A 24,543-nucleotide genomic window follows, 5' to 3' on the forward strand; every position below is an offset into this window, starting at 1 on the left:
CATGGAAGGGGGGGGGCTGGTGATGGTGGGGGCCTGTCAAACGAGGCAGAATTGCCACTCATGGTCCCAGGGGGGGCACAAATGGACTTCCTGAGCAAAAAAAAAAAAAAAAAAAAAAAAAAAAACACAAAAAAGAACCCAATCAGCACTGAGGAAACAAGGTAGAACTTGGAACACATGGGTTTGGTTGGCAGCAGCGTGGCTATATATAGATTACTTGTGCTGCGTAACCATGGCAATTGGTCTTATTTTGCTTAAACCTGGCAGCACATGTGACTTGTTTGGGAAGCAACAGATGAGAGAAGAGGGGCGCTACCGGGACCTTGAAGGCTTTGCCACTGACTTGTTGAATTGGGTTTTGTGCTGGGAGTGTTTATTCCTCAAAGACTCAACTTCTTCTGCGATGTTGAAGAAAAATGTTTGGGGGCAAAAACGTTCAGTGCTAGAGCAACCACAGTATACACAGTACAGTGGTTAGAAAAACGGCTGAGAATCGTAATTGTAGGACGGTTTTAGGTCAAGGACTACGGAGAGCTACTCTTTGGTCATTACCTACTGTAGAAGAAGCTGGTAGAGAATCAACTTGGGACCGATACTTGTTTGAGTAACTGCGAGGGTGTAGGAGTCCACTAGTACTGTTAGTTCAGATCTTGCTAGGTTGGCAGAACTTTCATGTGCTTCCCTTTTTAGTGTACAGCCAAGAAGTGTCGCACGTACACCCGAGAGATGTAAAGTGTGAAGACTAAGAACACATGTATATATACTGGTGATGCCTTATGAGGAGCAGGGATTAGCTGCTGTCTGTTGAGTTTGCATTTGCAGTGAAACCCAGATATGCTGCTGTTATTATTCAGCTTAAAAACTGGTACCAGCTATGTGTGTGGGAGGGTGTTACTTTTTAAAGATTTCCCATGAAACAAAATAATGTAACAAAGTAACGCAAGCTTTAAGGAGAAAGGTGGGATAGAAATATTTTAGATAATGAATGAATAAATAAATAGAATTAATGAGGATATGGAGACAACAGAATCTTTCACAACATTGTGCTCTCTGTTGGGACTGGAGCAAGTGAGCCCAGCTATATCTTTCAGGATTAGTCAGGAAAGTTCTTGTGTCACAAGATGTTGCTAATTATGCTTCAGTATCTCAGGAGCGTCTTTCTCTCTTTCCCTTATATTGTCTAAATCAGCATTTCTCCAACCATTTTTTAAAAGTCACATTCCCTTTATAATAGTCAGGTAACCTGCCACCACCCACACATTGGCATAAAAGGGACCCCACCGGACAGCTGCTCTCCTGGTGGGTCGTGGGGCAGAGCTCAGTTTCTGCCATGCACAAGCGATGGCAAAGTCCTTCCTGGTCATCTCTGGTGCAGCTTTGCCCAGCTCTTGGCCCCACCTTTTCCTCCTGGGGTGAGCAGCCGCAGGTACTGGTTCTGCTTGCAACGGCTGCTGCTCCCATGGAAGAGAGAACCAGCCCCGAGAGAGAACCTTTGCTACTCCCTGCCTTGACTGCACAGTGTAAAATAATTGCGGCAACATCCCCAGAAAACACTTTGCAACCCAATTGGGGATTGCGACCTACAGGCTGGGAATCCATGATCTAAATGCTTGAAACATCAGTATCCTCTGTGTGTGTGTGTGTGGGGGGGGGAATGCTTCATCTGGATTATGTAAAGCATGTGCTCATTTTCTAAATTTTATTAATTCCACTCTTGAAATGCAGCTTAATGAAATTTTTAGGCATCATCTTCTGTGCCTTTTCATGGGAATCCTGATAATGCTGATTAACTAATGTGACTTATATGCCTTTTTCAGAAAGGATTCCTTCGCTTGATCCGTGTTTTCAGTTGAAATTTATAAGAATCCTATTTCCTGTGCCATTTGTTGTAGTGAAATCAGCTGAGCAAGAGATCTATGAAGCTAAAAGCTCACTCATTTCCCTCATTTATTGGTGCAGCTAGTCCCTCTTTGCTCTATGCTTTCTGTTACCAACTACAGTCTGTCAGAGAAACTAATTTTGATGTTGGGCCAGTGAAGCCTTTGATGTGATCTGCCAGGGCCGTTTTGTTCCGATACAGAGGCCAAGAAAAGAAAACCACTTTACATTCAGATTTAATCCAGTTAAATGGCCAGACTCTGATGGGGATGGCTATACTTCTAAGAGTACAGGATCCTTGAGAAGTTTCATGTCATTGTCCTGCTCCCTAATTTTGTCTCCAATTCTTATACATCAGGTTCCGGTTTGCTGAGTTCACATATTTGCGTGAAGGAAGCCAGTCTCATCAGGAGCAGACAGTGGTCTTCCTACCAGATATTTGGAGTTGCATGCCATCTCTTGAAGAATGGGAGACACTGTGCAAACAGAAAGCAGAAAAGCCTCCGGCACCATCAGAAGAGAAATCAGAGATGGTAAGAACAGGGTGAAATTTGGGCAGGAAAGTTTAACCAGAACAAAGGAGGGGTCGAAAATCCTGCTCTAACTTATCACGTGATGGCTAGAAATGAAGAGATCTTGCTTCCTAGTCCATAATTTTGTTGCTATAAGAAATCATCTGTACTACCAGTTGATCCAGAAGGACTCAAAGTGTGTGGTGTTATTCTATGTCACATTAGCTTTGTCCTTTTATCCGTTTGAATAGCTGGCAACCAGTCTTTTGCTTTCCTTTCAGACTGAAACAGTGAATTTAGTCTTGGCCCATGAATATGTACGCCAGCCCATATAGACGTTGCTTCTTCTGGCTCTTAATAAAACAAGTGTTTCTAAACAGGAAGAAGAAACTGAACCTTCCTCTGAACCAGTTCCTGAGCAGGAAATGGAGACAAGCGAGCAGGAAGTAGACTCAGTTGAAACTGTTCCTGATCCAGCACTTGAGACCTCTGCACCTGAACCAGAGGCTCTGTCGCCTCCCTTGGAACCTGCCATTATTGTTCACCAACAACCAGCCTCACCAGATGGTCAGCCCAGCTGCACAAATCTCTCTCTTTGCACCCTGCTGGAGTACAGGCGGCAGCGAGAGAAGCTCTCTTTTGAGGTAGGCTTCATTTTTTTTCTGAGGCTAGGCTTCTCTGGTGACTTCTATAATTCTGTTTTCTGCCTTTTCTGGATGCCTGCTGTCCAACGATTTGCCAGACAGCCAAGTGTTGGGATTTTCTTATTAATTTTTCCAAGTTGTATACTCTTGGAAGGCACTTAATATTCATTGTTCACCCGGTTCAGTAGCCTTGTGTGGCTCTTGAACGTTTAAGGAGATGAGAAAGCTCTTGGTCACTATGCATTGCATTAGTAGATCCTCGGAGGAGTGGGCATAATGGCATTTATCTTGTTGGGGAGACTTTGCTGCTGAACAGGAGCAAAACTTGAGGATGCTTCATGGGATTCTGCCCAGTATTATGTGGATTAAAGCTTGGTTTGCGGTTTATGAGGCTTTAAGAGTTCGAGGCAAAGACATGTTTGATTTAATACTCTCTTGGCTGACATGTTACGCCTTTTGCTCACTGGGTTCTCTCTCTCTTCTTCTGTCTGCACTCCTGAGGTGGCAGTGGTGGCAGAGTTCTTCCAGGAGATGCTTCAGCGGGATTTTGGCTACAAGCTATACAAAGCCTTGCTGGCACTGCCGGAAAAAGAAGAGCCAGTGGAGGCAAAGCATCCTGAGCCAGAGAAAACAGCTGACTCTGAGAAGGAGGCAGAGAGGGAGCTGAAAGAAGAACCTCCAGAGAAACCTGAGGCTGAAGAAGTGCCTGACAATCAGAAGGAGACTCAGGTTGGGCAGCATGCCTTCCTGGCATTCACATAGCTGTTTAGGTGATGGAGGCATGTCTCACCTTCCTGAGACTGGGACTAACACCATCCTGTGGCTGTTAAAAGCAGGAAGCATCTTGCTGCCCTACACACAGTTTATGTTTCTTTAGGGTTAGTGAAACTGGAATAGATGGTGCAAAAAGGAGAGAGTATGCATTGCAGAATGGAATGTATGTATGGACAAGATGCTGCATTGTGTACACTGTTTGATTGGCTTTTTATTTTTGCAGAAGGAGGAAACGGGGGACGCAGAAAAGAAGCCAGTAGTTCAAGATGGGGCTAATTCAGCTAAGGAGGAGAAGATCAGTGGGAATGTTAAATCAGAACCAAAGGATTCCACAGATGACCTCTGTGAACTGAGCCTGGAGGATGACCTTCTGCTGCTAAGGGAGGAAGAGGAAGAGGACTTTGGTAGGTATTCTGGGCAAGGCAGCCAGTCCTCCAGGGCCCAGTGCACTGTTTAGGGAAGACATGTTGAAGGGGTGGGGAAGGCAGGAACCCTGTAACTCCCATCAGGAAGCCCAGCCTGTTGGCCTTCTTAACTTCTAGGAAGACTCTTTCAACCAAACAGACCAGTCTGGTCTCCTGGCTTCCTTTTTCTGCTTATTACCTGTTCTCAGACATAGCAAAGCTGTCTCCACATTGAGACTTGCTGTCATGCATAAGGTGCTCCCTCTTAGTGAGTACCTAGCAAAGGTCAGCCTTTGAAGTAGGTTGTCCTGCCTTGCCCACAGGAGTCAAACTGGACGATGCTGAAGTGAGATCAGTTGCATCCAACCAGTCAGAGATGGAATTCTCTTCACTTCACGATGTGGTCAGTGACCAGTTCTCTTCTTCCTAAAAGCTGGCTTCAGGTTCTTTATTCTGGCCTCTCTCTCTCTACCTGTGTGGCTTAGAAAAGAATGGGTGGGCTCCTAAGGATTGCACAGGAGGTTAGCAGTAGGACTCATGTCCCCTGATTTTTAACAGCATTGTATTCATGTGGATTTCTGTTGCTCAGAATTTTGAAAGTTATTTTTTATCTCCAAGAAGGACATGTTCTGGAGGAATTATGGTCAATTTAGATATATTTTCCTTTCTCTTAGGCTTCAGAACCACTCCTTAAATATGTCACTTATCTTGAAAGCCCTCTTAGGGCTGCTGTAAGTTGGTTCCAACTTGATGGCACATAGCACACACCAGGATTGGACCTCATTCCACTCCAGCTTTCTGTAGGCTAGTACCTAACATACATTACACCCTGGGATGTAGTATAAGACCCCCAAAGAGGGGAGCTGAACTGTGGCAGGTGCTGAATGGTGAAAGAGAATGGGAGGGTCTGTGAAGAGAAAGCACGGTGGCCTATTGACAGCTTGAGCTCTTTGGTCCACCTTGTTACAACTCCACCTTTCCTACCCAGGCCAGAGAACTGGACCCAAGTGCTGTGTTGCCATTGGATGCCCTACTTGCCTTTATGTACTTTGACTTGAATCTCTGTGGCTACTTGCACAGGAAGGATATGGAAAAGATCTTCCTCACTTTAGGACTTCATCTCTGCAAAGAACAGGTGAGCCCAATGTTTTCTTATGCGTTTTATGGGATGGGGAATGTTTTCGGTTAGTGCAGTGTTTGGCGATCTGTTTGCAAGCCTTCTCCAGCACTGTTCATGGAGATGGGGGTGTCTCATTTGGCAGGTGAAGCACCTGGTGAACAGAGTGGTGACACAGTTTGTGTGCCGCTACCGAAGCCTCCATTACAGCCGGCAGGAAGGGACCGAGCCAAGCCCTGAGGAGGAACCATTAGGTAAGAGCAAAAGGTAGGGTGGGAAGGGCATGTATTCAGCTGTGTCAGATTTCAAGCATGGCAGAGCCTGTATATTTTGGTTGTTGTGGGTTTTTCGGGCTCTTTGGCCGTGTTCTGAAGGTGGTTCTTCCTAACGTTTCGCCAGTCTCTGTGGCCGGCATCTTCAGAGGACAGCAACCTGTGCTCTGTATATTTTCCTTTTGAGCCAACATTTTTGAAGTTTTGGATGCTGGTCAGAATGTAGCTTCTGTCTCTGGATCAGTTATCTCCTGCTTTGCTGATAATCTAGTTAATAGGTGTGGTGCAGAGGTCCTGGTACTATCCTGCCCCCCACCCACAACTCTCCATTTCTATATGCATTTGACAGTCTACCTGCTGAACATCCAATGAACAAGAGGATTTTGCTTCTATACTGTGTACAATCCCTCATCTGTTCCCAACTGTGTGGAAATGAAGTGTTTTTGACAAGCAGGCTCTGTTTAATTCCAGTGTTCAGAATTCCAATTATTAATTATAAATCTCCCCCTTGCCAGTTTAGAGATGCTGCTTTCCAAATCGAAGTAGAACAAATGTGGCCCTTATTGTTGCAGGCAACCTTGCTCTCTTGGGTCCATCTTCCTCTGAGCCTCCTACAAGGTCTGCCACAGAGACTCATTCTGGCAGTCTAGTGTCCTTCAATGGGGCTGTGCTCAATGTGGACAAACTACTTCAAAAGGCAGAGCAGACGCAAAACAGCCGCCTTTATCTGGAGAACAAAATTCATGCTCTGGAGCTGAAATTGGGTAAGCAACATATGGAACATATGGTGAGGGTTGGCTTCTGTTGCAGTGAGATGTTGTCCCCCAAAGCCTCACCAGGGTAGAATTCTTGGTAAAAAGTACCTACTGCCCTTCATCCTCTGATAAAAATTTATTAGGCAAATGAAACCTGATAAATGGAATTGAGCTGGCATCACATATTAAGCAGTGGACGAAGAAGTTTTAGACACTTGGGGGAACTACGGCAATTCAGTGGCAAATGTCCCCTGCTTGCTTATGGTCATTTTTGCTACCCAGGAATCTGAGCTAGAGGCCACCTGTGGCCATACTAGATTATCCTGGTGGCAGGCTGTGGTTGGGTTCTTGTAACTGAAATGTCCACCAGCCATACCGTAGGGGACTTTGGCTATCCTGCAGTCAGAGACAGTTAAAGTGCAGTAGAGCATGTAAATTTTTCTGGCTTGGAATTTTCTGGTTAAGCTTTTAATTTTTTTACAGTCAGTAGCTCATCTCACTTTGAATGGATTCAAGACAGTGGTGTTCTTCCTTGGTTTGGCTAGACGGTTATATTGCTCTGGTGTCAGCCCATTGCATTACTACAAGGTTGGGCAACTGGAGAGAGACTGGGAGTTTTCTGCCTTGATGACTAAAATAACATCAAACATCAGAAAAATGGGGGCAAATGAAACGGAAAGTAGCCCAAATTCCACTTCCAAATTTGGAAAATCAGTGCTTTTAAAAAAAATAATAATACTGAATCCTTCAATCTTCAAAGTTTAAAAGTAGTGGTTTTTTTCTGAGTGGTGAGAGGAAGAATTTTTTCAACTGTCTTTAGAAGGCAGCCTTAGTGAATCTATGCCCCCCCCCCATTTTTACTGCCTGAAAAATGAATTTTGTCATGTCTCTTCTCTCTTACAGAAGAGACCCAGAATCGCTTCTCAGCCACAGAGGCTTCCAACAAGGCCTTGACACAGGAAGTGCAGGAGCTGCAGAAGCGCTTTGCCGATCTGGAGGAGCAGTCAAAAGTGACAGAGAGGCAAAAATCTAGTTTCCAGAGGCTGCTGCAAGAGAATAAGAAGCGCCTGGCTCCACTGCAGCTGGAAATTCAGAAGATCATTGAGAAGGTAACTAGCCACAGGGAACTTGGGGAGCGTGTCTGCCGGGCAGATTTTATATGATGGCACAGGGGCTTTTCAAACATTCTCTCCTGTAATTCCATAAAGCCACACATTCTATTGCTGATAATTTGGTAAATGCAGGAAGTTTAATAGTGTGGAGTGTTAAATGGGCAGCACTGAGTTGCAATGGTGTGCCATATTTAAGATAACTTTTCTCTTACCACTTATTGAGAGCATCTTCATTGTCAGAGCTGTGAAAACATGCTGTATCTCTGCTTAGTAGGATGGACGGATACTTAATATCCAAGTTTGCACACATTGAAATCAGTGGGACTTATTTGTGCCCCCAACATCTAAGAGTTATCAGGATCCGAGCTGTTGTCTTTTGTAGCTGCAGCTTTTGTCTTTTTAAGTCCAATGGGACTTAACTTCCTTGTACATACGCTTAGGACTGCAGACATGGTTCGGAGCCTGGCTTCATATAGATTTGAATGGCTGTCTTTTGAATGGCGTTTGGAAGCTGGTCTGGTGGAAGTGAAGCTGCTGTCATTAGCTCAGTCACTTGCTGCCCAAACTAGTTGTCTCAGCAGATATGGAAGCCTTTTCATTTTCCCCCCTGCAGATACAGTCTGGAAGTGGAGAGGCAAGCTTGGGGTGCTCACCTTCAAGTCAAGCCCTGTCTCTCCAGCTTAAATGTGTCTTTTCACCACAACTTTTGCAAACATGCTAGATTGTAGCAAGCTGTGGGCCTTTCATAATAATAGCTGATTTTATTATGGTATAAAATAGAATAACAAATAGTGGGAAGGTTTTATTTGAAAATACTTTTTAGCTTTTGCCAAGTCTGTTTGTTTATGAAGTCAAGTTCAACACAACCAGTATGTGGATTGCCAACCATTTGTTGTGCAGAGGTTGGTCCCTGCAACCTTCCTTTTGTGCTGTTGATTAAAGAAAATGCCATCTGAATGTCCATTTACAAAAAGCATGTTTTCAAAACTGGATGGTATGGAATTTTTGTGTGTGTGTGTGAGAGAGTGTGAGTGAGTGAGAGTGATATGATTGCTTCTCATGGGCCAAGGAACTCTCACATGTTTGTTTTTGATGAGGCGGTTCCAGCATTCTGTATTATGCAGCCAGAGATTTTACACCTTCACAGGGTAAGGGATTTGCAAGAAAGTCTTTGAAGAGTAAAAGGCACTGCACCATGGTAGAATCTTCCTTTGCACATCTGTCAAAATCTCTGAGCCAACCAGAAATCGTGCTTAGGGCTGCTTTAGCTAAGGCTAAGCACATGTATTTAATCTGTGAATATGATTTTTCATAATCTTTTGAACATTGTTAAGGGCTGTCAGTGAGAAGTGTATGAAATAAAGGAAATATTTCCTCTTATTGCTATGCTTTCCTTACCTTTGTTTCTTTCAGACCAGTAATTGTTTAGAAAAGAAGGAACCAACGCCTGCAGCCGTTTCCAGTAACTGACATACATCGGAGGAGCAGCTCAACTGGGAGGATCTGTATCCTGGAAGGATGTTCTTTGGGCTGTGGGTTAGCAGTTGGGGTAAGCCTTTCAAATCCCCAACTCTTTCGCTGCCCTGTGAAAGGCCAGGGCTGGTTTCCCTGCTAAGCCACCATCCCCTCAGATATGGGACAAGGGTCACCTAGCCTAAGCGTGGCTGGGATGCACAGTTCGTATGCTGGAGCCAGTGTTATTGTTTAAAGGATACTCGTTAGGTAGGCGTTTTGATGGTCTATTACATGAGTGGAGAAGCTGCAGCGTAGGTACTCTCAGGATGTCTTCCAGCAAGCTTCAGAAGCGAAACTTGAGTCCCTGCATTGAGCCTAATGCAGTTGTAAAGGGACAGCAGGGGCCAACAGCTCCCAAGGACAGGGCATGGCTAGTCTCTTTGTGCTGCATGGAGGCTTCTTTTCCTTCCAGCCCTCTCCCTCTGTTTCTCTTCACCACTCCAGCTTTTACTCAAGGAGGTGATGTTTTGCCTGCCTTTTGACAGGGAGAGGCTTTCGAAGGGGAAAGGAAGCACCAGAATTTGTAGGACTTTAAACATGAGAACTGACGCCCTGGGCTCCTGCCTCTGTCCTGCATTCAGTACTGCAGGCTAGTGTTGTGGCTGGCACTGTGGTTTGATTTTATATCCTGGCATATCCAGTACAGGATTTTACCCATTTTAAGGAAAACACCACCACTTGTCATCATCTCCAAGGTCTTGAGTCACTTGTTTGCCAGACATAGCTTTTAACAGCTCAGCAATCTGCTATGTTTTTGCTAGCCTTGAGATGCAAGTGAGATTTTGGGCCCCCATGGTCTGGATTTTTAGGGTTTGGGCCCTGGCCGTAAGGTGACTGCAATGCAGTTAACTTCCATTTAGGGAAAAGTAGCAGATGGCAGGAGAGGCTGTGTGGTAGGTAGCCTATTGGGTCACTGTGGTAGCCTTTAGCAGAGTAGTTGGTGGGCCTGTGCAAAGCCATGGCTGGCCTTGGGACCCCCCTGCAGTAGCATCTTGGCTGCTTCTGCCATGACCTTCTGCTCCCCCTACCCTCCGGTGTTTTGTCACTTCTGAATGTGTTGCTTTTAGTCTGTAAATGTGGTAACAACTTGTATTTAACTGGCCAGGTTCCCTTTTATAAAACCTCTTCCTCACTTCAAAGTCTATGCTTCCTTGTTTTCTTTTGTGTTAAGATGAAATTCAGTTTTCACACCAAACACCCCTGTCTACGTGGTCTTTCAGATGCTGCTTATTGGTGGAGGAAGAGGGGGGAAAAGAGTCAACTGGTAATTTTCTGCTTTTAAACTTGCTGTTACATGTTAAAGAAATTTATTATGTGGTGATAATGACAGGCTTACCATATAACATGTTGCGAGGGAGCAGATAGATATAAGAGCCATTTCTGCTTCTGGGAACAATGATTACTTGACAGTGGATCATCCCAGCCAGAAACAGCTTCTTAAACTAATGTCACGATGGTATTTATAGGACTTGTTAGTTGGTGCCTTAAAATCTTATTGCCACCATAAGATGATTTGTTCAACTATGACCTGAGTGTCTATGCTGTAGACCAGGAGGAAAAAGGAGAGACAAGGGGCCATTTGACATCATACTTCTTAGCAAACAGAGGGCAGGGTGGCCTATGTTATGTAGCGTGGTCGACCTTAAGTAGTTCTGTCAGAAACATGGCTCATGGCCCCCTCCTCCCACAACCCCAATCTGAGTTCTAGCTGAAAGAGGAGGCTTATCAATGAACAATGAATAATACCATAGGCATTATTCTGCTTGCTCTTGTGTGCCAGGTCCTTGCTGCTTGGAGTAACCTTTTTAGGCCAGAGCAAGCAGATATGGGTGTGTGCTGACAAAACAAATGGCTCAGGAGGTTTTGGTTTTTCTTCCTTTTTTTTTTTTTTTTTTGCAAAAATAAAATTAAACTTGTAGATTACAAGAGCATTTACAATTATAAAAGCCCAATCTATGTTTTTAACTGACATTTTGATTCACTGGAAATGACTATCAGGAAAATATCTGGGCTGTTCAAAGCAAGAGGAAGGTAATTTTTCTTCCAGAGATACTTTCCCTAAGAAAGGGCATGTCGTAATAATTCTCTCATATGTTTAATCTTCTGTCTGTGCTAGCAGATAGGCAAACTGTTCCACTACTAAATACAGTGATTCCTGGTACTGGAAAACAGGTTACACAGATTCAGGTAGTCGCTTATATAATTCTACATATTCTTGCAGGGAGCCACATACAAAATGCCTATGGATTACATCACAATGACTATAGATTCTAATGCATGTTATATAGCTTTCTAGTTTATGAACACATATAAATTGACAGTGTCCCTTATAGAAAAAAAATCTCAGTAAGATGGCAAGACATTGCTTATGGCGTGGGGATTGCAAGCTGTAAGCTTACAGACCCTCTCCCACCCAAAAACATTCCTTCATCACAAGACATACATACATTGGTCAATACACCAAGAAAGGAAGCAGCATCAATTAAACTGGTTACGTTTTAGCATTTTCTAGCAAATACCTGCTATTTCCCACTTCCAGAGTTGCTGGGGACCTTTCAAGAACGAGAGCCACAGACGAGAATTTTGCTGCACTTCCTTTCATACAGATGTTCAGTTTTTGGAAGGCTGCTGCAGATACATCCCCTAAGATCGAAAAAGCATCTCTGCAAGTCAGAGGCCCATCTTCAGAAAATGTGGTGCAAAAGGAGATTTCCACAGCTTCAACAGTTGCCAGCTTGTAGATATTCTGATTTAGAGAGGTCAGTCATCAGCTACAATTGAAAGGGCCCTCAATTCATTCAGCTTGACTTCATTCTCTTTCTCCCTCTGCTCATCTGTTAAGCCAGGCTCATCAATCTGTTCTGTTAATTCACCAAAGATTTTGTACATTTCAGTGTAGTATACAACCTAGTAGAAAAGAAGAATCCTCTTGTTAGAAACGTGTATTTCCCCCCCCCCCCGTCACTGAAGGTCTAATTAAGTGGCTCTTCCTACAGTGTACAGCCATCTCTGATCTTCTGTAATTTCAAGAAAATGCATGTAAGATATTTCAATACTTTGTGACTGAAGCCATTTAACAAAGGCAAGGCGGTTGGTTTAAAAGCCAGATGGCAACTTTGTCAGGGGCTTTATTGATTATAAGGGCCATCTCACTGTTAAAAAATTGTTCAGCTGATAAAACTGTAAGAAACAGCTGAATAAATTTGCATGAAATGCTAAACGTTTTGCAGAAGGGGCTACTTCCTTTGCATCAATGGAGCACGACTCTTACCTTGCCTTAAGAGATATTTCCATCTCCCACCAATACTTTCACGCAGGGCAGAATATTTACTGAAAAGCTGCTTGCCATTTGTTTTTCATGAGTATATAGTGGAAATTGCAATCATTTAAGTTCTGCTAACAATACGTCTGTGTAGTTAGCATGTGTACCAGAATCCCTCTTAGCAAGGTACGACATGTAATAGAGAGGCAACATGCATGGCTACGGAGCAGAACAGGCTGTTAGAGGCAACATAGGATAACTAGATCAGTACCAAAGCTCCACTTCCTCTGACCTGGAATATGGTGTTTTTTTCTCTCTACAGGTATGAATGAAGTCTAGTAACTTACCTTAAAAAATAGCAGCCATATCAGATCCAACACTGAGCTTAAATCTTCTAGAATGAATGGTTATTACCAGTCCTTTGACTTGTCACTTTCCACTCAGTATCAGCCAATGTCAGAATCATGGAGGATGGTGTTTTAAAAAAAACCTTTAAAAAACTTCCCCATAAGTTATACTCACTGGTTTCTCTTTCTTTCTTTCTTTCTTTCTTTCTTTCTTTCTTTCTTTCTTTCTTTCTTTATTTGATTTATTTGATTTATACCCCGCCTATCTGGCCTAATAGACCACTCTAGGCGGCTTTTGTATTTCCTAACACTCATCCATTCCTTCCAAGGCAGATAAAAATTCCCCAAGGAAAAATTTAGGATAGACAAGATTTTGGGCTATCCTGGCCAACAAATCTGGGAGGCATCAGCTTGCCTACCCTACGTTTGAAACTTGAGTAGGGTAGCTTTCAATATTGGCAGATAGGTTTTGACCATGTTGAGAAGGCAACTGGCAATTGGAAATGGTGTCTGTTAATGCTGAGAAGTAACCATCAGGAATTGACTTTTGCCACAGCGAGGCACCAGTAACATCACTACTGTTAAGTACAACACTGCCAGCTCCCATTGTAGCTTAAAAGGATTCATCAATAAAAGACATAAACAGCCCACCCCAGACAAGACAGAAGGGTGAGGAGGAAAGCAAAAGAACCACGGCAGGCATTGGTTCTGAAAGGTTAGAAGTTTCTTCCAAGAACTAACCTGGACAGAAACAGTTCAGTTCTCAGGAGAGGTTACATGTTTGCATATATATAGCCAATGAATGAATGAATCAATCATATAATTTTTTAAAAAATTTAAGCACTCCTTCTAAAAATCTAGAATAAGAAGGTATGCATGAGAAAGCATGCACAAATCAGGAGTGTCTTCCTCTCCCCTATCTTGCCAAATCTGGAAATCCCTCAACCATGTCACCTCAGTGGTTCAATATTCCATTTACATAGGTAGGCGGCACAGAAATTTAGTAAACACCACTAATAACGTTTGAAAAACAAAAGGAACGGAATGTTTCCAGTTCACTTTAACACAACAACTAGAAGTCCTTGGGATACAACATGTTAACGGTGGGGTTGAAAGGAGAAGTGGATCCACAGAAAAAAGAAAAAGCGAGAGAGACAGTCCCAGCAAGGCTGCTAAAACCAAGCTGCCACTGGATTCCTGCTGCCCTAGTGGCATGGCCACAACTGAATGGGATTGGCTTGCTTTGTTGGGATCAAGCAGGGAGGGAGCCCCTCTTCCTACACAGACGTCTGCAGCCCTGCGGAGGAGGCAGCAGGAGTGAGCCATGAACTTTGACCTCTCTAGCACACTCTGGGGGGGGGGGGGGAGGAAGAGCGGCGTTTCCTGCTGTCCTGTAGAAGCACAACCAACTAGGAGGGGCTGCTCACACATCGCGGGTAGGCCGAGTTTCATACTCTGCTCCTTGGAAATGCTCCACGGGCAGCCAAGCATTGATAGGATTTTCACAAATGCTAGCTAATCCTCCCGGCGCCCCCGCAAGGTGGCTATTCTTATCCCCACATTCTAGACGGGTGCCCAAAGGGGCAGGTGCCTTCCCCTCAAGGTCAGCACATGCAAGTCAAGAAGAGTAGGGATTTAAATCTGAAGGGTATTTAGCTCCTTTTGCCTTGGGCTTAGCCCACTAGACAACACTGCCACGCTCCTACTGTCTCTTTTATACATCACCATTGCCATAGCAACAGAAGCCGATTGAGTAAGCTTCCCAAGAATGGCTCAGACTCCTAGCTCTTCCATCCCTGCTCCCCATGCCATGCGATTGTTATGCAGCAAGACAACCCGTTGGACACCTGTTCTCCTTTGTAAGCTTCTGTGGAGGAACTTTAATCTGCTCAAGGTTGGAACAATAATGTAGCTCCGCTAAGGCATTTGTTTCAGCAAGGAGACAGTGGTCAAAGTTTTCTTCCAAATGAGTACTAGGAAATATGTCAAACATAGTTGCAGCATATCCAGTTCCCCTCCCTGACTTGACACCTTGCAGGATGTCAAGGATCTGGTAAATTTCACCACTGTTAAGCCTAACAGAATAACTGTCCTTAAATGTGCAGCCCATTTGCAATGAATGTCTTGAGGGTCTGTCAATGGATCAGTTGGCCTACTATGCTTTCATGACTTACCTACTTTGTTAAAGCTAAGCAAGCCACTTTGGATAGGGGACTCCTTGGGAAACCCACAAACACAACTCATAAAAAGGCATACTCATAAAAAGGCAGGCTATCAATTTCACCTGCGGCCATAAGATACAGCAGGAAAATGGAAAACATCCTGCCTTCCCTTTCAGTTCCAAGTAACTGGGCATTCTAGTGCTTCCTCTAATGAAGAATGCAGAATCGGGAGGGTGGTGGTTATTCCATGTTTAGGATCAAACTATTGTGTGGAAGTGGGCTTGGTGGATCACAGTCAAGAAAAAGGAGGAACCTCTGTGGCAGATGTCAATTCTTAACTCTGGACAAGAGAATTTGTCTTCATTGTGTACCCTCAAGTTTGCTTTGCAGCTAAAAACCCTCATCCAAAAGTCACCATTCTGGTGGTAAGGAATGCTACTCCATAAAATATTTCACACAGTGACTTCTATTAAAGCAAATCCTGTCAATGGTTCCTCTACAACCCAGAATTCACATGCCAGAACATAGTGGCAAGAGCGCCCTAAGGCAACAGGACCACCTTCCAGAAAAAGTGGTGGCAGAAATCATAGCAAGCCCCCATCCCCTAGAGGGTCTGGTTACACCAGGCCGTCTGCTATGCTGCTGCAGGACTCTTCCAAAGGGATCTTGTCTCTTTAAGACCAAATAGTTTGAGTAGATTTATACACCATCTCCATGGAGACTGCCTCTTCTCCTCGTCATCTCCGTGTACTGGGTTTTTATTTTGAGTACTGTAGATGAAGATACTCTCTCTTGCAAGTACCAAAATCTCCACAGATTTTGCTAAGCCCCATCCCTATTTCTGGGTCTAATCTAAGAGCAGCTAGGGAGGGGACTAATGGGCACCATCCAGGAGACAAAAAGTCCTGAGATCCATCACACTGCTTTCCCTTTTAAGCAGCAGGTAGTGGAGCTGTGCTTTCTGGTGATTCAGCAGGACTGCTGCTTTACACAGTGACTAATGAAATCAAATCAGCAACAGCAGAACAACCAAAATAGGAAGAGACAAACCCCTAGGGGCTGAGTGGGCAGGGCTCACGCAGTGCCATTAGACTGCTCAGCTCTAAGGAACGTGGGGAGGGGGCTTTCATATCATGCACCTTATTAGTCAACATGAACTTTCTTTATACTGCCTACCTTTTCAAGAAATCAACAGCCAGTTTTTCCCCCTTGTACCTCTCCTAAACATGGCACAAGCAGCCCGTTTCAGCCATGAAACCTAAAGTTTGTGACAGCGCAATTAACTGGGCCTGGTCTACACTTGTGCTCCACCACTTGGACTCTTCCTGTATTGATGCATGGAAAGAGGTGGTTCAAGTGACACTGGCCTCTCACTTGTCTACAGAATATACAGTGTTTATATACAGTATATATATATATCCCCGGTGGGCAATTGTGCTTTCCCCCAGTTTGGGGCATGTACAGTCATTGGTAGAAATAGCCCATTAGAACACAACCCAGTGAATGTTGCTTTTCTCTAAATCTAAATACCTTAAAACATCATGATGGAAGGAAACAGGATAGAGGCATACAAAGCCTTACTGGTTTGCTCCTCTTGCTGGTCTAGCTTATTCTTCCCCATCAGTGTCAGAGAAAGAAGGGAAGGAATGGGGCCCTATGAGAACCTGCCAAGACCACCAAATGCGCGGCAGGGACAGTGTCTTAGCGTAGCGAAGGACTGCCCTATGCAAGTAAACGCTCATGATGACGGATGTGCTGCGGTAATTCTACCACCATTTCTGTGAAACCTCACAGTCAGATTTGGTTCAGGGGGTTCCACATTTTGGTAATCCTGTTACTAAGGCTATGATGGCTATAAACATCTCTACACAAGCCCCCTTCCTGAAGTGGAGATACAACCAAAGAAAAAGAAAATGTCACCAGTGCAAATCACGGAACATACCTGATTTGAAAATGCAAGGGGCGAATGGATACATGCTTTCCCTATGGAGAGCTAGCAAAAGGGATGAAGGTGGGCATTAACCAGGCAGGAGGCTGCCACCGTTTCTATATATACAACATACAGTGGGTCTGCACTGGGGAAAATGATCATACGAGGATCAGCATTCAGGAAGAGAATGGATTCTAGCACATCATCATTCTGTGGTTTCCCTGTGGGAAATTTGGATGCCTCAGACCAACAGACAGTCTGTACCAGCGAGGCTCCATATAGAGATGTGCCCACACTTACAGATCCATGGTTGTGGGGGCAGCGGGCACCCATCTCCTCTAGCCAAGCATCATCATACGGGGCCAGACAGGTGCTCCTTGTCTGTCAGAGGAATGGCCAGGGAACACAACCTTTGGCCTTGAGATTGTGAGTATCTTTAGGGAAGTGGTGTGGGCCTAACCTCCTATTCCCGTCCAGATGGGCGAGATGTGAGGACCGCCACAGGCAGTCCATCAGCCTGTAGCTTCATATCTTGTGAACCATGGCTCCAGAATGCCATCTCAGTGGCCATCTCATATCAGCTGCCTTTGGGTACCGTTAGGAGTCGCGGAGTGTGAGGGAGACAACCGGGCACTGTTATCTTGTCCCATTTTAATTAGCATACATGCGAAGGGCCAAACTGGTCAACTGAGGTGAGGCAGGGACTTTTTCTTTTCCTGAGCTTCTACCAGCTGAAGGAATCTTTCCCAGGATTTTGGTTTACTGCTGTTTTCGTGTGTGTGCACGCGCGCATGCTGTCAATTCAGAACTGACATATAGGGACCCTAATAGGGCTTTCAAAGTAAGTGAGATACTTAGGAGTGGTTTTGCCAGTTCCACACATGCACCGTGTTAGTTCCCATGGAGAAGTGGGGATTCGAACCCTGTTCTCCATCACTCTACCTGCTACACCACACTGGTAATCCTGCTCCTTTCATCCTTTTGGGATTTTGCTCATGTTAGGTGTTTTCATAAAAGATTCGGGTATTTCAATACCAAATTTAGTATATAAGTCTGGTAAATGAATCATTAGTTTTTTGTTTTAAAAGAGGGACATACTCTCTGGATTTTGCCTCTTCAACCAAATACCTTGGCTGGAATGGCATCAGAACCCTTCATGTTGAAGGGGTGGATACGGTTTCCCCAATATTATTAACTATCCTCATTACAAGGACATTTCTCTTGTGGGATGGGTATTGTCTGTCTGTCTGTCTGTCTGTCTGTCTGTCTGTCTGTCTGTCTGTCTGTCTGTCTATCTATCTATCTATCTATCTATCTATCTATCTATCTATATCCCGCCTATCTGGTCGGATTAGGACCACTCTAGTACTATTTGCAACTAGCTCTTCCTCAGAAAGCAAAAACAGATAAGGAGAAGTTAATTTCTGTTAATGTAAATTATGCCTCGCTGCATTCCCATTGATATCAATGGGTTTACTCACGGTATGAGAATTATGTGGATCCATTGCTATGAGCATCAAGAGTTCTCTTCCCAGAGGCAACGCTTCATATAGCTTGGGAAGCATTTCAACCCAACCTGTGAATTGGTTCCCTTCTGCTGAACATAATCTGCTCTTATGCTTTCCCTTCAAAAGCTAACTTAGGAGGAAGCAAAGCAGGCAGTCTCCCCTGCTAAGGCACCAGGGGAGACTTTGCAACCATTACCTACTTCCCGATCGGATCCGATCCGATCCGTAAGGTCATTCATTATCTTCTCGGGGGGGGGGAGTGGGGGATGGAGCTGTCGACATCGGCAGCATTACCAGAAAAAAGCCACTGGGGGGCACCACAGTCTCAACATTGCGTGTTGCCTTCCTGCTGATTTAAGAAGGGCAGTCCTGTGGAAAACTTTTAGCACCCGTGGAAATCTCAAAACAGAAACAATGGAAAATATATCCACCTCCAAAAGAACATTCTTTAAAATCCGCGTCTGGAGTCCCCATCTTCCTGGAGGATGCTGATGTGCAGCCACAAGTTCCGTTCCACGCACTCAAGGCAGACAGCAACTTTCCACTTTTGATCACGAGAGAGATTCTGCTATCAAAGTGGCACAAATTCGCTGCCAATCCCTACCACCCACTCCCAAACATTATTATGACAAGAAATCATGCAATTCCTAACACTTCTTTCCTAGTTGTATATATTCTGAAAAAATATTTAATTCTTGTAAAACAAAATGAAGTATTTCATTTCTGCCAATTATATTTTGACTCAGAATAAATTATGCGTATTGCCACACTTTGCAGGTATGTTCCTCACGTGCACACTTAACTCCAGACTCAATGTCTTGAGTTTTGTAGAACTTGAAATCTTTCCTTTTTGATATATTATCAACTGTTTTCACTGTTAAGTGATATTGTAGAACGAAAAGAGATTACGGAAAAATGAACGAGAAAAGGTAGATGGGTTTTGTGAGACACTGACATTCTGCCTTGAAATTTAGGACCCATTTCCGGGTGCAATCTGCACTTTTCCAACTGTAACCAGTCATAAGAACTAGAACATGTAATGTTTTATTCTAACGAAAGGATTCTGCACCATACAAGGACACCCATCTGGATAAACATTCATTAATAAAATCTAGTCCAGTGGAAAGTTGAAACCTCCCCATTTTCAAGTCTCACAGAATTCTTTAGCTGAAACATTCTTAACTAATGGTTCAAGGTAAGTGGAAAGCTTCCACATTCATTGCTGAATGGAAGTCCTTGTTTAGGAACTTCCACATTCGGCCAGTCTCCTGACCTTGTCCCACTAATTTCAAAATGTGTTGAACAGTTCAACGGCTAGGCAGCACACTCTGAACTGCGTATGACCAGGCATTGGCACGGTGTGTGTTCTATGCCCTCAAGTCAGAACTATAATGACCCTAGTAGGATTTTCATCGAAGCAACCAACATGACTTTGACCCAACTCCGGGAGGCAGTGGAAGACAGGAGGGCCTGGCGTGCTCTGGTCAATGGGGTCACAAAGAGTCGGACATGACTTAATGACTAAACAACAACAAGGGCTTTCAAAATAGAGAGATACTTAAGGAGTGGTTTTACCAATTCCATTCCCCCAGGGAGTTTCCACGGCCAAGTGGGGATTTGAACCCTGTTCTCCAGAGTCCTAGTCCCTCACTATCCACTACATAAAACAGCAGAGGTATTTCAAGTTAGGAACAACTATTTTTGCCTTTTAATTATTTGCAAATGAGCCCCCTTCCCAGGAACATCTAAAAAAGATGAATCTCCTGGGCACGTGCAACACACAGATTTTTGACTTCACAAACCTTTGAATTTAAAAAAGGGCATTTTACTAAACTATAGAATGATCAGAACAGGGAGAGAAGGAAGTGTTCTTTCACAGGCCTCCATCAACAAGGGAGCACAAACTCTCCCTCTTTCATCTTTGTGTGGGAACTTCAAAGTCTACAACTAGGGAAATGTTTTACTCAAAAAATTCAGATGAGGCTTGTGGGTGTGTAGAAGTATTTAGTGTCAGAACATTACACTCAATATTCACGTGGGGTGTGTGTGTGTGTTGCATCAGTCTTGGCATCAGGCAGGCTGAATGACCCAAGTACAAACAGCTTCCCCAAAAATCCTCTACAAAACCTAAGCATGTCTAGAGCTGGTGTGGGAAACGGTGACATCCAGATGGTTTTGGTGTCCAACTCCTGACTCCAATATGGCCAACAGCAAGGGATGAGATACTGTCTGACAATGTGTGGACAGCCACAGGTTTCCAGAATAGCTCAAGAATGTTCGACGCTTGATGCCCGCATTAAGTTGCACCAAGCTGCTGTATCTTACTCCACAGCAGAGACTTCATAAGAAATGGGTGGAAGAAATACCTAATTATGACAGTCTTCTCCCAAGCACACATTTCAACAGCCTCGTTGTGCCACACTGGCTCTCCAGAAGTGGCCAAACTCAGCAAGGAAGCTTCCTCTCAGCTACGCCAGAGGACATGGTCTGCCCGTGGGCCAGACCTTCTCAAGCTATATCTTGTAGTGCTAAACTCTATAATACTGTAATGTTTCAATGCAAGCTATTCTGGCATAAACCCTAACCCTATCCCACATCCCTGCCTCATTGAAAATGACCTCAGTATTAACCAAGGTGGAGTTAAATGAATTGGAGTAAATGGAGAAAAATAAAACAAAACCTCCAGAATCCTCCTGTGAAATGCCTTACGTGAAAGGAAAAAAGTTTCAATCACTTTTCATGGTTTGCTGTCATATGCACAGGTGTGCAACCAAAGTGAATGATCCAGGTATGTGCACAAACCTGACAGGATACTGGCCAAGGAAATGGACGGAGCAAAGGCCAACAGGAGTTAAGGCCTTGAATTTTGCCTGATCTGCCTAAACCCCCCTCTGTCCTTGTGGGGCCTTTTCCGGGTTCTGCTTTTAAAAGTGTCATTTTCTCTGCATAATATATTTATGAAACTATATCATAAGGATTTGTGACAGGAGTCATCACTTTGTTTTCTACCTTTGATCTGCATTTCTTTTGCTATCATTTCCCTCAATTCCCGAGGCCTGGCATTCTTGGAAAAACCTAGCCCATAAATGTATACCTATTTGGAAAGCAATACGAAGGCCGCCTGCCTTCACATAGAGAGGAACATTTCGAGAAGTTCACTACCTGATGATAACACTCACACTGATTATACTTTTCACTTGCTAATAAGTAAAACGAGGGATCTCAGAGGGTGGCCCGGGAGGGGCCAAACTGGGCAGGAATCCCTAAACAATCTTGGACCCATCACCAATTCACACCCTGTTTTGTTTGCTTGGCTGCTGTTTCCAACACAGAGTGATTCAGAAGCAAACGTCATCCTACTGGCCCTAAATCCTGTTGCCTAGATGGAGCAACTGACTCACCAAAATGCCACTGACTTACTGTGCTAAGCAAAAGGATTTCAGCCATTGTCTAGCACTTTCCCCTACGTGTTCTAAACACTAATATAATCTTATCAGGCAATTGTGCAATTGCCCTCTGGTGCAGAGGGAGGCTAAAGTTAAGCAAAAAGGCCTTGTCTAAAGCTGTCCTGTGACATGGATTCAACTGCCATTGGCCTTTCCTACTCAGATGACTACTGTCCTGGCCAATACACCAATGATGGGCATCTCTGGAGGTTCCAGGTATTAATTTTACACCCACTTTATAGCCCCACAGGCTGCAACCAGCCCATTCCATCAAAATGGGAAGTGGCTGGTTATGATCTAGTTCTTAAAAACAAAATAAAGCATGCGGGGGGGGGGAATGCAGAAATGCCCCCTTGCTTTATTTAATTGCATTTCTTGGAGTGTGAGTATGTTTTTAGAATCCTTTTCAGAGGCTGTTCGAGAAAAACACGGGGACTCCATGGGTTACCTATCTGCACACTTTGGTAGTATGCTAACCCCAGATACAGGGACACCCAAATATATGGAGCAAATGTAAACAAAACTTAATTTTTCAGGTAGCATCAGACAATCAAGTCCAATCCACTGCCAATGTAGAAAATACATAGCAAAAGCATCCCCAAGAAAGGGTCGCCCGGCTTCCACTTAGAGGCTTTGTTTTGCTACCCTATCATACCAGCTCTGATCCTATGACATTAGTAAATTTAAAAAAATGATACACATGGAGAATTTTTTTTTTCTGGTATGGAGGTGTGTGGCAAGAGAAAAGTCTCACCTGCTTTCTCTCTGAATGTCAGGCTCTTGTGCAAGGCACAGAAATGGCCACATCAAGAAAAGAAAAATTGCCAATGCTATTAGTGTGCTTTGGTTCTTATTGACACTCAGGTACAGGCAGAAATGCTCTTCTTTACAAGGCCTTTAAAATCTTGGCACTTGAGCAGAAGAGAATGTTTTGTATCGCACACACTCGTATCCTTGAGAAGAAATCATTAATAGCTAGAGAAGAGAGAAAAAGGGAACACGATCATATCTCCTGAGAAATTCACTGAACCATGTTGAGGATAAAACCGGCTGCCAACAGTGTGAAACCAGATCAGGCACCTCATCCTGACCATCTTAAACACACTACTTGTCGTCTGAAAGGCCTCTTGCCCCAGAAAGAGCATGCAGCGGCTCTTGGGATTGGTGCACTTTTCATATTAAGTGCTCTTCCAGCATCCAAACACATTGCCAAGGGCTATGACTCAAGAGGCAGGGAAGCCCACTGGTCCAAGTTACTAACAATGGAGGGGATTAAGCAACTTCCACTTTCATTCAGAAAAAACGAGACTTCTGCTCATCTGTCAGCCACATGCCTCCACCCCCACCCCCCCATTCCAAGGAGGGCTACAATCTGGCAAGCATTTTAAACTCTTCAAAAGACAGACCGAGGAGAACAGAAATAGATATTCTGCTGAGGAACACAACACCATGCAAAACTAAATAAACTTAATGAGGCGTTGAAGGAAGAGAGAGACCCTGAAAAAGAATACTAGCTGGATGAATGAGCCGGTGGCTGGGGACGGTGCTCAGCCCGTTTACAACTCTTGCATGCTTCTGGCCCTGATCTCATTCCTTGCTCTCATCTCAGAAAGTGAGGCATGATCCAGTAGGCAGATTCTGGCTGCAGCTGAGGAAGAAAAAACTAGGTGCACATCTTAATTTTTGCAGACTGCAAGGAAGTATTGTTTTCTATACTTTTTCCCATCCCTGGCCAGGACTGCTGGGTGTGTTTGTGTCCTAAACTGAGGGCCAGCTAATTTTCTTTCAATGTGCTGCTGCTCTTTCTGGCTTGTACCCAGTCTTCAGATGTCAAAGACTTTGCACAGAAGCAATACACAGAACTGGTGTATCAATACTGGCACGCACAGAGAAATGTTTTTGACACCTTGAGGGCTTTGGATGCTACGCGGAGAAGTAAAATGAACTATAGTAAATAAATACACACAATCTTCCTTAACTGCTGGACAGACTACATAACAACAGAAAACGCAGCAACAACTACGAGTGTTTTTTTTTTTGGGGGGGGGCTCCAACCAGAAGATGCCTTTTCCTCAAGGACTGTCATCTATCTTCTATGAATCCTCATTAGAGACCCTCCTAAGGAAGCCACTGACTACTGAGGTCAGAATCATTGCCATTGTACACAGAGACATTTTGAAAACTGAAATCAGGAAAACAGAAAGCAGGATAAAAGGCTGTCTTGAGTCATACCTGAGCTCGGATGAGAGATTCAAAACTGGGCTTGAAATAATCAATTCGGCTGCTGTAGAATTTCGGCATCTCTTCCAGAAGTTGTTTGTTCTTAGCCTCGAAGTCCTCTTTCACTGGCCTCAGTTCTTCCCGTGCCTGCAGGGAGAGAGAAAACGTAGGCGATATTACTTTTCCATTTCTCTGCTAATTCCGATGACTATGTTGTCTTTCCCCATCTCAAAACCTAATGGAGCCTGGCAAGAATAAGCCCAACCTGCGAAGAAGCCCTCATAGACTCTTCGAAGCATTTCAAAGGAGGGCACACACTAGCAGACAATATGACTGTGCATTCTCAGGTGAAAGCAGTCTTTTGGAGCCTCTTATTTTGGCCCCAAAATATGAATGAATGAATGAATGAATGAATGAATGAATGAATGAATGAATGAATGAATGAATGAAAATTGAAATCTCCTCCTGTTGAGAATGCCTTTCTTTTTTCATGCCCAGTCCCCTAAGCTATGTGTTTGTCTCATTCACCCAATACTGGTACCACTTCCCCCATTGGTTAGAGCTTATTTCTTCTCCATAGACTGATCCTAGTTGATCAGTGACCACATAGAAAATATCATATTCCGATGCTAGATTTGGGCACATGCTGACACATACAAGGGCAAACGACAGTTGATAAGGGGGG

The 24,543-nt window shown here is 44.1% G+C and overlaps 2 protein-coding genes across 7 annotated transcripts in view; one reads left to right on the plus strand and one right to left on the minus strand.

Moving 5' to 3' along the window:
• The window catches only part of CCAR2 (cell cycle and apoptosis regulator 2), a 35,667-nt gene extending 16,708 nt beyond the window's left edge, over positions 1-18,959 (plus strand). Inside the window, exons 12-23 of one of the 3 annotated variants that reach the window (XR_012080830.2) lie at positions 2,237-2,411; positions 2,771-3,034; positions 3,536-3,763; positions 4,032-4,212; positions 4,536-4,615; positions 5,201-5,347; positions 5,475-5,583; positions 6,174-6,365; positions 7,260-7,465; positions 8,882-9,017; positions 10,155-10,247; positions 11,523-18,959. Coding sequence is in view for 1 of the 3 variants with exons in the window: in XM_020780336.3 (XP_020635995.3) it covers positions 2,237-2,411; positions 2,771-3,034; positions 3,536-3,763; positions 4,032-4,212; positions 4,536-4,615; positions 5,201-5,347; positions 5,475-5,583; positions 6,174-6,365; positions 7,260-7,465; positions 8,882-8,938 (1,639 nt within the window). In the remaining 2 variants the exon portion in view is untranslated. Of the gene's footprint in view, positions 1-2,236; positions 2,412-2,770; positions 3,035-3,535; positions 3,764-4,031; positions 4,213-4,535; positions 4,616-5,200; positions 5,348-5,474; positions 5,584-6,173; positions 6,366-7,259; positions 7,466-8,881; positions 10,123-10,154; positions 10,248-11,522 lie in introns of those variants that run through there. The other 2 variants (XR_012080829.2, XM_020780336.3) reach the window with 2 other exon arrangements.
• BIN3 (bridging integrator 3) overlaps positions 10,845-24,543 on the minus strand; it is a 98,431-nt gene continuing 84,732 nt past the window's right edge. For all 4 annotated transcript variants that reach the window (XM_078379667.1, XM_072978926.2, XM_072978925.2 and 1 more), the window contains 2 exons: positions 23,871-24,005; positions 10,845-11,890 (listed from right to left, as the gene is read on the minus strand). In XM_078379667.1, the coding sequence (XP_078235793.1) occupies positions 11,744-11,890; positions 23,871-24,005 (282 nt within the window). In that variant the 3' untranslated portion in view covers positions 10,845-11,743. The remainder of the gene's footprint in view (positions 11,891-23,870; positions 24,006-24,543) is intronic.

This window comes from Pogona vitticeps, chromosome 8 (genome assembly GCF_051106095.1).
Source record: "Pogona vitticeps strain Pit_001003342236 chromosome 8, PviZW2.1, whole genome shotgun sequence".
Lineage (NCBI taxonomy): Eukaryota > Metazoa > Chordata > Lepidosauria > Squamata > Agamidae > Pogona > Pogona vitticeps.